At 41.8% G+C, this 12,083-nt stretch overlaps 1 protein-coding gene across 3 annotated transcripts in view; it reads left to right on the plus strand.

Annotated features, from left to right (window-relative positions):
* The window catches only part of nbeal1 (neurobeachin-like 1), a 244,396-nt gene that overhangs the window by 192,580 nt on the left and 39,733 nt on the right, over positions 1–12,083 (plus strand). For all 3 annotated transcript variants that reach the window (XM_067988049.1, XM_067988050.1, XM_067988048.1), the window contains 7 exons: positions 1,221–1,341; positions 3,158–3,306; positions 4,880–5,013; positions 5,504–5,605; positions 8,773–8,868; positions 10,358–10,482; positions 11,543–11,683. In XM_067988049.1, coding sequence (XP_067844150.1) covers positions 1,221–1,341; positions 3,158–3,306; positions 4,880–5,013; positions 5,504–5,605; positions 8,773–8,868; positions 10,358–10,482; positions 11,543–11,683 — 868 coding nt within the window. The remainder of the gene's footprint in view (positions 1–1,220; positions 1,342–3,157; positions 3,307–4,879; positions 5,014–5,503; positions 5,606–8,772; positions 8,869–10,357; positions 10,483–11,542; positions 11,684–12,083) is intronic.

Here is a 12,083-nt window from a genome sequence, read left to right on the forward strand (position 1 = left end):
GAGACTTCAGTTACGTGGAGAGACTGGAGAAGCTGGAATTGTTCTTCTCAGGGCAGGGAAGGTTAAGGCGAGATTTAATAGAGGTGTTCAAAATTATGAGGGGTTTTGATAGAGCAGATAGGGAGGAACTGTTTCCACTGGCAGGAGGGTTGGTAATCGGAGGACACAGATTTAAGATAATTGGCAAAAAAGCCAGGAAGAAGATGAGGAGGATTTTTTTTTTATGCAGCAAGTTTCACTGTCTGAAAGAGTGTTGGAAGCAGATTCAGTAGTAACTTTCGAAGGGAATTACTTGAAAAGGAAAAATTTGCAGGGCCGTGGGGAAAGAGGGGAGTGGGACTAATTGGATAGCTCTTTCAAAGAGCTGGCACAGGCACGATGGGCCTAATAGCCTCCTTCTGTCCTGTATGATTCTATGATTTCAGCTAATGTTTTGTTGACTGTCAAGGGAATAACCATCAACTAAATTGTTTAATTGAGTTCTTTGGACTAAAAATTAGTGTAAACTTTGAGGTAAAGATGAAAGTAAAAGTAAAAATAGCATTATTTTTAAAACAGTACTCCACAGCTTTTGGAACAGAAATTGAAAATGACAAATAGAATCTGAATAATTATTCAAGCCCCAGTTTGTTATTTTTGTGTCCTTGGAGTTGTGTGAGAAGTGAGACAACAAATAAGACATTTTCAAAGCACAAATTGTGGGAAAAAAAATTCTGAAAAGACTGGAAGGAAAATACGGAGAAGAAAACCTAGGTTTTTGGCCAAAATTGTTTCAAGAATTAGTCTAAAATATGATTAAATTTGGGAACAAAAGGGCCTGGTTAAAATTAAATTTCTTCCCAACTATAAGCAAAATAAGATTACACCTTAAGATTCAGAAACGAGACTGAAATTAAAATTATTTCTAGAACTAAAACGCTGATACACAACTGATTCAAACAAACCCTGAAGAATGTCCACACTGAACTGAAGACCTCTCCAGTGACTCATACTTCCGCTCCCCTTGTTTTCAACTCCATTCAAGTGAGGGACTGTCCTGTTCCATGGCATCTGCCTTTGTTACTAGCTGTTGGGTTTGAGAGCTCCCTCTGCTTTCCCTTCACTCCCATTGAAGAAAATGTGTCATCCGTCAGGGCGCTCTCGAGATAATACCATCTGAAACCGAGAACTCTCAGTTTATCTCTCTCCTGCTAAACCCAGGCTGCTCTGCATCTCTACAGGGGTCCAGCAGACTGCACCATCCAACGATTCCTTGCTGCTAGAAGCAGTAAAGCAGGCCAAGGTCAGTGACCTGGAGGACGATCGATTGGCTGACGAAGATCTGAGTATGCTCAGTAACATGTAAGTACTGATTTGTCTGGGATTGGATGGCTTAACTTCAGTATATTGACCTAAACTGTTGAATTACCTCCACCATATCCCCCCCGCCACAAAAAAAGCTATAAAGCCTATGTGTGCTTGAAAAGATAAAAGTCCTCAATACAATGTGATGAACAGAAAAACTTTAAGATGTTGAAAGCAGGTTATGCACTAGTTACAGAATATCTGGAAAAGATAGATAAACCATTATCTTATTCCCCTTTTATCAAATAATTCTATAACCAGAAATCTTACCTGTTTTCAATGACACTCTTGCTCATCTCTGCTGAGAAACATTTCAAAACTAATGAAAACTAAATGTGATACTACACACTTGATGTTGTGATAGATACATGCATGTTTCCCAGTCATCCACTATGAATTATTTCTTAATTAAACTTGCAATAATTGTAACACATTATTCCTTAAGCCTAATTTACAGTAAAAATTTAACTTTATTTAGAATGACTTGTCAATTGATTGAAAACTATAGAACCTAATGTAAATCGTGTTTTTTAAACTGTGCTCGCAAAATTTCAAGAATTTTTTTTAAAATTGTCACTTTTCCTTCAGGAATCAGTGAGGCCTGTGCAAAAGTTTCAGACTTTATTCAGCTGTCCAATATCGTCGTACAAAGCAAAACATCGCCACCTGCTGGCAGCAAGGATTTATGCCATTTGAGCATACTGCCACCTTTTCAGTGTCACAGAAATGACACCTATTAAAACTTATTTTCTCATTGTTATCCTATTTAATCCTGAGGGGGAACCACTTACATAAGAACAAGAGTGGGCCATTCAGCCCCTCGAGCCTGTTCAGCACTCTAATATCCTGACCAGAGTTTTCGCTACTCCCTTCAGCACATTTTCAAAATTGCATTTTACCCATCTTTATTCCAGAGTATTTTTCTTTAAATATTTCTCTTGTCTGCTGCACATCACAAGTTGTGGGGGGGGGGAGGGGGCAGTGTGAGCAAAAGATTTATTTCTCCATGGATGTCAGTGGCATCTGGTTGCGAACAGGTTGAGAAAGTTGGGCATTATCCCAGTTGAACAGCCTAACTGAAATAATCATAGAATCATACAGCACAGGAGGAGGCCATTTGGCCCATCGTACCTCTGCCGGCTCTTTGAAAGAACTATCCAATTAGTCCCACTCCCCTGCACTTTTCCTGTGGTCCTGCGAATTCTTCCTTTTCAAGTATTTGTCCCAATTCCCTTTTGCAAGTTACTATTGAATCTGCTTCCACCACCCTTTCAGGCAGTGCATTCCAGATCATAACAACTCGCTGCATAAAGAGATTTCTCCTCATCTGCCCCCTTTTTTTGGCCAATTACCTTAAATCTGGTTACTGACCCTCCTGCCAATGGAAACAGTTTCTCCTTATCTACTCTTATCAAAACCCCTCATGATTTTGAAAACTTCTATTAAATCTCTCCTTAACCTTCTCTGCTCTGAGGAGAACAATCCCAGCTTCTCTAATCTCCCCGCATAACTGAAGTCCCTCCTCCCTGGTATCATTCTCGTAAATTCAACCCATGCCAATATCATGAATCCTACAGGAGTAGAACCTGTTCTACACGGGATGACTTCCATCCAATTTAACTGAGCTTTCCTGGCTTTAGTATCACCAATTTAACTAATGCCATTGACTTTAATTCTGATTTGAACGCAGTCTATCTGGTTTTATCCATGCCAGTGGAAAACATTCTGTCCTATAACTTTATTTTATCTTTCTCTGACCTGTGCTCGTGGACTGCAGTCCATTTCAATCCTGCCTTTCTCTTTTTTCCCTCAGCAACGAGAAGGAGGAGCAAAATCAGAAAGAAAAGCTGGTGATCTCCGAGGACTGTGACCTGATTACCATCATGGACGTCGTTTCAGGACGCCTTGAAGTCACCACCCAGCACATCTACTTTTTTGATGGGAGTGTGGACAAAGAGGAAGGTAAGAGATGATGTGCTAACTCTGTGATCTGGAAAATCATCGGGTGTGTTAGGACTTCTTGTTAAACCATCCTAAATTTTTATTCATCCTAGGGTGTAATTGCTTGTGGGAAAAGTTACATGTTGGCCTGTATTTTTGCTTGTTCCATTTGAGTCTGGACCCTCATAAATGAGGAATTATATTGATCTGTACTATCCAGTGTTCTTTAAGCCTATGTGTACTTAGAATCATACAGCACAAAAGGAGGCCATTTGGCCCATTGCGCCTCTGCTGGATCTTTGAAAGAGCTATCCAATTAGTCCTACTCCTCTTTCCCCATAGCCCTGCAAATTTTTCCTTTTCACGTTTATATCCAATTCCCTTTTGAAAGTTACTATTGAATCTGCTTCAACTGCCCTTTCAGGCAGTGAATTCCAGATCATAACAACTTAAAAAAAAATTCTCCTCATCTCCCCTCTGATTCTTTAGCCAATTATCTTGAATCTGTGTCCTCTGGTTACTGACCCTCCTGCCAGTGGAAACAGTTTCTCATTTGCTCTTCAAAACCCTTCATAATTTTGAACGCCTCAATTAAATCGCCTCTTAACCTACTGGGGGAGTTTGTAGGGATTTCCACTAGGGAAAACTTAGGATCCACTCTGTGACTGGGGAGTGTGGCAGAAGGAGGAGAGAGAAGTCAGCTGTGTTGGAAATATTGTGAGAAATGGTTTAAACAGCAAAAACAAATGTTTTTTTTCCTGATGTACACGTGACTAGCAATGTTTAAGCTGTTTACTGTTTGCCCGAACTATTCCAGAGGCACATTGCCTAGCTACTAGAGTAACCGCAAGCTGGCAGTCAGGTGCGGTTGGTTGGAGAGATCTTAAGCAAAAACAAATTCAGAAAGAATTACACAGAGAAAGCACAATATGAAAAGCTGATAAAGGACGGGTTGAGGAGTTGAGAAATGCTATAGACGCCATGGGCCTACCTACATAAAATGGGAAAACTCCTTATTTTGGTTGCCATTTGCAACATGCTAACAAAATGATGGGGATGATTGTGTGCTTTCTGAGAATGCAATTTTGTTCATAATGAAATTGGGGAGATGAGAAATGGTTTTTACGCAGCGAGTTGCTTGAATGCACTGCCTGAAAGGGTGGTGGAAGCAGATTCAAAATGAAATTAGATTATATACTCAAAAAGGATGGTTGGTAACATTCCATCACTGTTCACCAATTTTAGCATGGTATGTACAGCACAAGAGGGCATTTGGCCCATCGTGCCTTTGCCAGCTCTTTGAAAGAGCTATCCAATTAGTCCCACTCCCCTGCTCTTTCCCCGGAGTCATGTAATTTTTTTCCTTTCAAGTATTTATCTAATTCTCTTTTGAAAGTTGCTATTGAATCTGCTTCCACCACCCAATCAGGCAGTGCATTGTGTTAAAAAAAGAGTTTCCTCATATAGTAAAATAATGTAAAGAGGACAATTAAGACTGCTGTGGGGTGTGTGTCTTGCATCACCACAGATCATTTCCACGTCTCTTTTTATTGAAGGGATAAGGTTGAAATAGGTGCGTTTTTTTGCTTTGCAGGGGTAGGCTACGATTTTAAGTGGCCGCTCTCTCAGCTGCGTGAGATTCACCTGCGGCGCTACAACTTGAGAAGGTCGGCACTGGAGATCTTTCTGATCGACCAAACTAATTACTTCCTGAACTTCAAAAAAGAGGTGAGACCAAAATGAACCCTTTAGCAGAACGGTGCTCATTGCCCCAAGTGAGTGACAATCCTGCCCCAAACAGGGGCAAATGTCTGGGCAGCCCTTCGCTCCCATCAGTCTTGTCCGAGGTGATGATGTACCTCAATGCTAGATATATTTTGCTACTAATGACACCCATTTGCCTCCCTTTCAGTTTAACCTCAAAAGAACTGGCTGAACCATTATGGTTAGATGTCACATCTTTATAACCAGGAGGCGAAAAGCTAGAATTCTCAATGCAGTCAGCTGCAGGGAAGCTGAGAAGAGCTTACTGCTTTCTGAAAGTGAAAAATAACTGCTGTGAGAATGTGAATCAAAATGTGTTGTTCTCTGCCAGTCCCTCTGTGAGGCACTGTCCAAAATAGTTTTGAAGGCAGTTTGTGTATATATTTGTGTTTACTGCTGACATTTGTCATTCTTGTGAAATGATCTGTTCTTTCCTTCCTCCCCGAAATTTTAGGTGAGGAACAAAGTCTACAGCCGGATATTGTCCCTTCGACCACCCAATCTCTATGGCACACGATCTCCCCAGGAGCTGCTGAAGGCTTCAGGGCTTACACAGGTATTGTTATCAGAGGGCTTATACAAGCAACCACAAGCTCCCTTTATCAGCAGCAACACTGTCACAATATGAGGCAAAATAATATAAGGCTAGAGGTTTACCCATTGTCCCCATACTGTACCAAGAGGCTACACAATAGGAAAAGGTAGTGCATGCAGTTTAATCCTTCAATAAGGAACTTACACAGACGATAGCAATGCATTCTGACTCGGAAAGCTTGGGGCAGGCGCTGGAGATAGGAACAGGAGTAGGCCATTCAGCCTCATGAGCCTGTTCCACCCTTCTGTTAGACCATGGCTGATCCGAACGTCAACTCCGTTTACCCGCCTTGGTTCCGTATCCCTTAAGGTCCTCACCTAACAAAAATCTATCAGTCTCAGTTTTTAAATTTTCAATTGACCCCCAGCCTCAACAGGTTTTTGGGGGAGAAAGTTCCAGATTTCCACTACCCTTTGTGTGAAGAAGTGCTTCCTGACATCACCCCTAAATGGCCTAGCTCTAATTTTAAGGTTATCTAGATTCTGGGAAGGTCCCAGCGGATTGGAAAACCGCAAACTTAACACCCCTATTCAAGAAGGGAGTGAGACAGAAAGCAGGTAACTATAGACCAGTTAGCCTAACATCTGTCATTGGGAAAATGCTAGAATCCATTATTACGGAAGTAGTAGCAGGACATTTGGAGACTCATAATACAATCAAGGAGAGTCAACGTGGTTTTATGAAGGGGAAATCATGTCTGACAAATTTATTAGAGTTCTTTGAGGAAGTAACGGGCAAGGTGGATAAAGGGGAACCAATGGATGCAGTATATTTGAATTTCCAAAAGGCATTCGATAAGGTGCCACATAAAAGATTACTGCACAAGATAAGAGCTTATAGTGTTGGGGGTAATATACTGGCATGGATAGAGGATTGGCTAACTAATAGAAAACAGAGTCAGGATGAAAGGGTCATTTTCAAAATGGCAATCTATGATTCTAGTGGGGTGCCACAAGGATCAGTGCTGGGGCCTCAACTATTTACAATATATACCAATGACTTGGATGAATGAACAGAGTGTCTTGTGGCCAAATTTGCTGATGATACAAAGATAGGTGGAAAAGCAAGTTGCGATGAGGACACAAAGTGTCTGCAAAGGGATATTGACGGGTTAAGCGAATTGGCAAAAATTTGGCAGATAGAATATAATGTGGGAAAATGTGAAGTCATCCACTTTGGGAGGAAAAATAAAAAAGCAAAATATTATTTGAATGGAGAAATACTACAAAATGCTGCGGTACAGAGGGATCTGGGTGTCCTCGTACATGAAACACAAAAAGTCAACATACAGGTGCAGCAGGTAATCTGGAAGGCAAACGGAATATTGGCCTTTATTTCTAGGGGGATGGAGTATAAAAGCAGAGAAGTCATTCTACAACTTTACAGGGTAGTGGTGAGACCACACCTGGAGTACTGCGTACAGTTCTGGAGCCCTTATTTAAGGAAGGGCATACTTGCATTGGAGGCGGTTCAGAAAAGTTTCACTAGGTTGATTTTGGGTATGGAAGGTTTGTCTTATGAGAAAGATTGAACAGGTTGGGTCTATACTCATTGGAGTTTAGAAGAATGAGAGGAGATCTTATTGAAACATACAAGATTGTGAGGGGACTCAATAGGGTAGATGCTGAGAGGATGTTACCCCTCATGGGGGAATCTAAAACGAGGGGGCATAGACTCAGAATAAGGGGTTGCCCGTTTAAGATGGAAATGAGGAGGAATTTCTTCTCCCAGAGGGTGATGAATCTTTGGAATTCTTTACCCCAAAAAGCTGTGCAGGCTGAGTCATTAAATACATTCAAGGCTGAGTTAGACAAATTTTTGATCAGCAAGGGAGTCAAAGGATTTGGGGAAAAGGGTGTGAAAGTGGAGTTGAGGTAAAAATCAGATCAGCCATGATCTCATTAAATGGTGGAGCAGGCTGGAGGGCCAAATGGCCTAATCCTGCTCCTATCTCTTATGGTCTTATGGTCTAGGTTGTGCCCCCTTGTTCTGGACTCCCCCACCAGAGGAAATAGTTTCTCTCTATCTACCCTATCAAATTCCTTTAATCATAAACATCTAATTAGATCATCCCTTAATCTTCTATACTCAAGGGAATACAAGCCAAGTCTATACAACCTGTCCTGAGATTTAAACTTGTTCCCTGTTACACCACGATCAAAAATGCGACCGTAATGTAGCACTGCAAATCATGATGTGGTTATCATCTCATTAATGCCATTTCATTAGCTATTGTGAAGCATCTTCCAATTCCAGAGAGAGCCCTCTTGGCTGATATTTTAAGTGTGAAGCAGCAGCGGAGAGGGGTCGGGATGGTAAGTTATTCACAATGGGACACTTATTAATACATTGTGAAATATCTCTTGATGCTGCAAGTAACAGGATTCAAGCTTGATCTTAAAAGAAAAAACAAAGTTGCATTTATATAGCACCGTATCACGTCCTCAGGACCCGTCCCATAACACTTCACAGCCAATGGATTTGTTTTGAACTGCAGTCACTGTTATGTAGGCAAACCTGGCGGTCAGTTTGCATGCAGCAAGGTCCCACAAATGAATGACCATGTGATCTATTTTTGGCAGTGTTGGTTGAAGGAAGAATTTTCGTAAGAGCACTAACAACGCCCTATTCCTCTTTGAATAGTGCTGTGGGAACTTTTACAACCACCTGAGCTGATAGACAGGACCTCAGTGTAACATCTCGTCTTAAATATGCTGCCCCTGAAAAAGCAGGAATCCCTCAGTACTGCATTGAAGTGTCATCAGAGGCCCTTTAATTCACAGGGATGATTGAATTCCGAGCTCTTCCTCGTGAGTGAGTGACGCAGAGTAACCTATTGCCGAGGTGCGGTGTCCATGGCTGTTAATGTTGTGGGAGAGTCCCGTTTAATTTCCATCCACCCCCTGTAGGTTTCTGCTGTATCAGATGCCAGTCCCTGGTTGAGATGGGTGTTAGGTGACCTTTTCCCAGGGATTCTACTGAAAGATCCAGGCCAGTGTAATGGATTGTTCTGGCAACTCTTTTTATTAAAAAAAAAATTATGTTTCACTCTCCTGCACATTATCTTGGGAAGTGACAGGGGTAGGGTGAAAAAAAGAAGACTCACTTGTGTCTTTCTTCTCCTTCAGAAATGGGTGAACCGAGAGATTTCAAACTTCGACTACCTCATACAACTGAACTCTATTGCAGGAAGGACTTACAACGACCTTGCCCAGTATCCAGTGGTATGTTGAGTAATCGATTTTCTCCCCCAAATCTAGCATGTAAATGTAACTAGCTTTTGGCTTGCTATATAATTGCTGTATGTTTTGTGAATGAGCTAGTCAGGGTTGCCCGTGGCGATTGCCAATGCCTCTTCAATAATAAAGGTTCTCACTACCAAAACCTCTTAATGCAGCAAAAAAAGCCACAAGTTCAGTACCTCCAAGTTGGTATCTGACTCAACAAGGCACCATGTCGAGGATAGTTCCAAAACAGAGCGGAGGGCTCTCCCCAAATCAATCTCTGCCCTTCTTCTAGTTCTCTTTCACCCATTGCCTTTAATGCTTTAGTCTACTAAAATAAAAATAAGGGGGCTGGGTTAGCACACTGTGTCTTCATCTCTGGGTGAGGGTTTGAGTCCAGCCCACGTTGCTAGAATGGAAGTGAATGTCTTGCCCCTACTGACTGTAAGGAACCAAAGTGAGATAAGATTAGACAGTCGCGAGGCTACTCTGGGTGGGCACAGGGCAAGTTCCTCTGCACTTTTAGCAGTTGCAGTCTGAGAGCAAAAGATAACTGGTGTCAGAAGTGGGAAAATTCTCAGATGTGTTGAGTTGTTTTTCTGAGGCTTGGGTTAAAGCACATTGTTTGGAGAACAAGAAACTACGTTTTATACCTTGCTGTGCCTGATACCAGGTGATAACAGTGGAAAAAGTATTTAATTCCTCCACAATAATGTCCCCACTTTGAGCGCAGAAGTTGAATAATACCAGAAAATCTCATGCGCATGCCACATAAAGGATATGTACATGCAAATGCACAGGTATAAAATATTTTTGTCTCTAGTGCTTTTGTTAAGTAGACCAGAGGGAGCAGTGGGACGTAGTAAGCGAGGGATAAAACTACTAACCAGGGTGAGAAGAGGTAGCAGAAGCGCTGGCAGCGTGCAGTATCATTCTTTTGGTAGCTACATTTTTAGTCGCATGCTACGAACTAGTTTCCAAATCCAAATTGAGCCAATTCAGATCACTAAGGAATCTACCTCAACCTGTTCTGTGCAGGTACAGCACTTGTGATATTGGATTTTGATGTTCCAAATATTTCTTTGTATCCGTCTCAACGGGCTGTCCGTTATCAGGCTAACAGTGTTCTCAATAAAGCAGTTGCCATCAAACTCAAGAAATAGTTTACACACAGATTGGAAGATGCCGTGTGTGATTCAGTTTCCCATTCTCTCTAATACCATATATAGAGTCAGGTGCAGTATGATGAAGAAGTGAGATCGGGAGAGATTCTATGACTGCCTCGCCCTCTTCTGTATAATATCTGACTATTAATGTTTCACAAATGGGGCTACATTTTGTGCTTGTTGCTATCCATGTAATATCTGTGTATTTTTAAAAGGATACATGATGATACTATGCAGCAAATTCCTTTTGAAATGAAAGGCTCAGTAAGAGGGTGTCTGGGCATAACTCACAGACGTTTGACACACTTGTTTCCTGATTTCAGTTTCCTTGGATTCTTAGTGATTATACCTCGGAAGAGCTGGATTTAAACAACCCTGAAGTCTTCAGAGACCTCTCCAAACCCATTGGGGTGGCCAATGAAAAGAATGCCAAAGCTGTCCGGGAAAAGTGAGTCCTTCTTGGTTAAAACATTTCATTGTTTTATCCCCCATCCCCTTTTTTGTAACTTCCCTGCAGGATGCAGGACTACAGCCAAGAAGACATCTGCAGAACTTCTGTCGCTGATGCTGATCTACACCTGGGTTGTCAGGAGTTGCAAAGATTATTTGTTATCTCTGATTCACCACCCCACCCCCCCAGCTTGTCTATTGACAACGGTGGAGTCGAGATCGAGAACTCAACTTTATTGATACTTCAAGCTTAATGCAAGATGCTGCACCATAGTTTCCACTTAGTTACAGACTTTCATCTGGAGGTGTCGTCTTTCCTGATGAGACGTTAAACCAAAGCCCCGTCTGCCCTCTCAGGTGGACGTAAACGATTCCACGACACTATTTTGAAGAAGAGCAGGGGAGTTCGCCTGGTGTCCTGGCCAATATTTATCCCTCAAGCAACATCACTAAAAGAGATTATCTGGTCATTATCACATTGCTGTTTGTGGGACCTTGCTGTGCGCAAATTGGCTGCTGCGTTTTCTACATTACAACAATGACTACACTTCAAAAAGTACTTAATTGGCTGTAAAGTGCTTTGGGACATCCCGAGGTTGTGGAAGGCATTATAGAAATTCAAGTTCTTTATATCTCTGCAGTACTGTATTTGAGGCATTTGGAAAAAGAAACTTACCTGGAGTTTAAAAAAAGATTTCTGCGAATATTCATTAACATTTCAGAATATGATGCTCTTGATTCAATGACCTTTACCGTCATCCAGTGATCAAGTGTCTTTTGTTTAATTTATTTTTGTCTATTGGTACCAGTCTAGTCTCATGTTGGTGTTAGCCAGAATAGTATTTTCACAGTGCTGCACCCATGCACATCCCTCTGAAAAACATTATGAAAGAGATCAACAAGACATGTTGAGAGACTGCAATACCACCTCCCAGGTATTGCCTTTTGTAATGGAGAGGATCATTCTTTGGTTTCATTTTGTAAGCATTTATCCCAGCAGGCTATTTTCATTGAGTTCCCACAGGACTCTGATATCTCTCTTCCCTGTTGTGCTGCAGGTTTGAAAATTTTGAGGACCCAACGGGGACGATTGACAAGTTTCACTATGGAACTCACTACTCCAATGCAGCTGGTGTCATGCACTACATAATACGGGTTGAACCCTTCACTACTTTGCACATCCAGCTACAAAGTGGCAGGTGAAGCTCTTGAAAATGTCTCAAGTACTTGATTAGCTACGTTAAGTAACCGCTTGCACGATTAGAGTTGGTGGGAAAGGAAGGGTTTCAAATAGCTTTTAAAAAGAGCGATATCCCAGAGAGGAGGGGTGCAGTGACTTCAGTGGTGGTCGAGATTTCTGTAATCTCCTCCAAAACTCTGCTTTCCTCCAATTCTGGCCTCTTGTGCATCCCCGATTTCCTTTGCCTCATCATTGGTGGCCGTGCCATCAGCTGTCTGGGCCCTAAGCTCTGAAATTCCCTCCCTAAACCTCTCCGTCTCTCTCTCCTCCTTTAAGATGCTCCTTAAAGCCTACTTCTTTGACCAAGCTGTCCTAATAGCGCCTTATGTGGCTTGGCGTCAAATTTTGTCTGATAACAC

This window comes from Heptranchias perlo, chromosome 7, assembly GCF_035084215.1.
Source record: "Heptranchias perlo isolate sHepPer1 chromosome 7, sHepPer1.hap1, whole genome shotgun sequence".
NCBI classification, from domain to species: Eukaryota; Metazoa; Chordata; class Chondrichthyes; order Hexanchiformes; family Hexanchidae; genus Heptranchias; species Heptranchias perlo.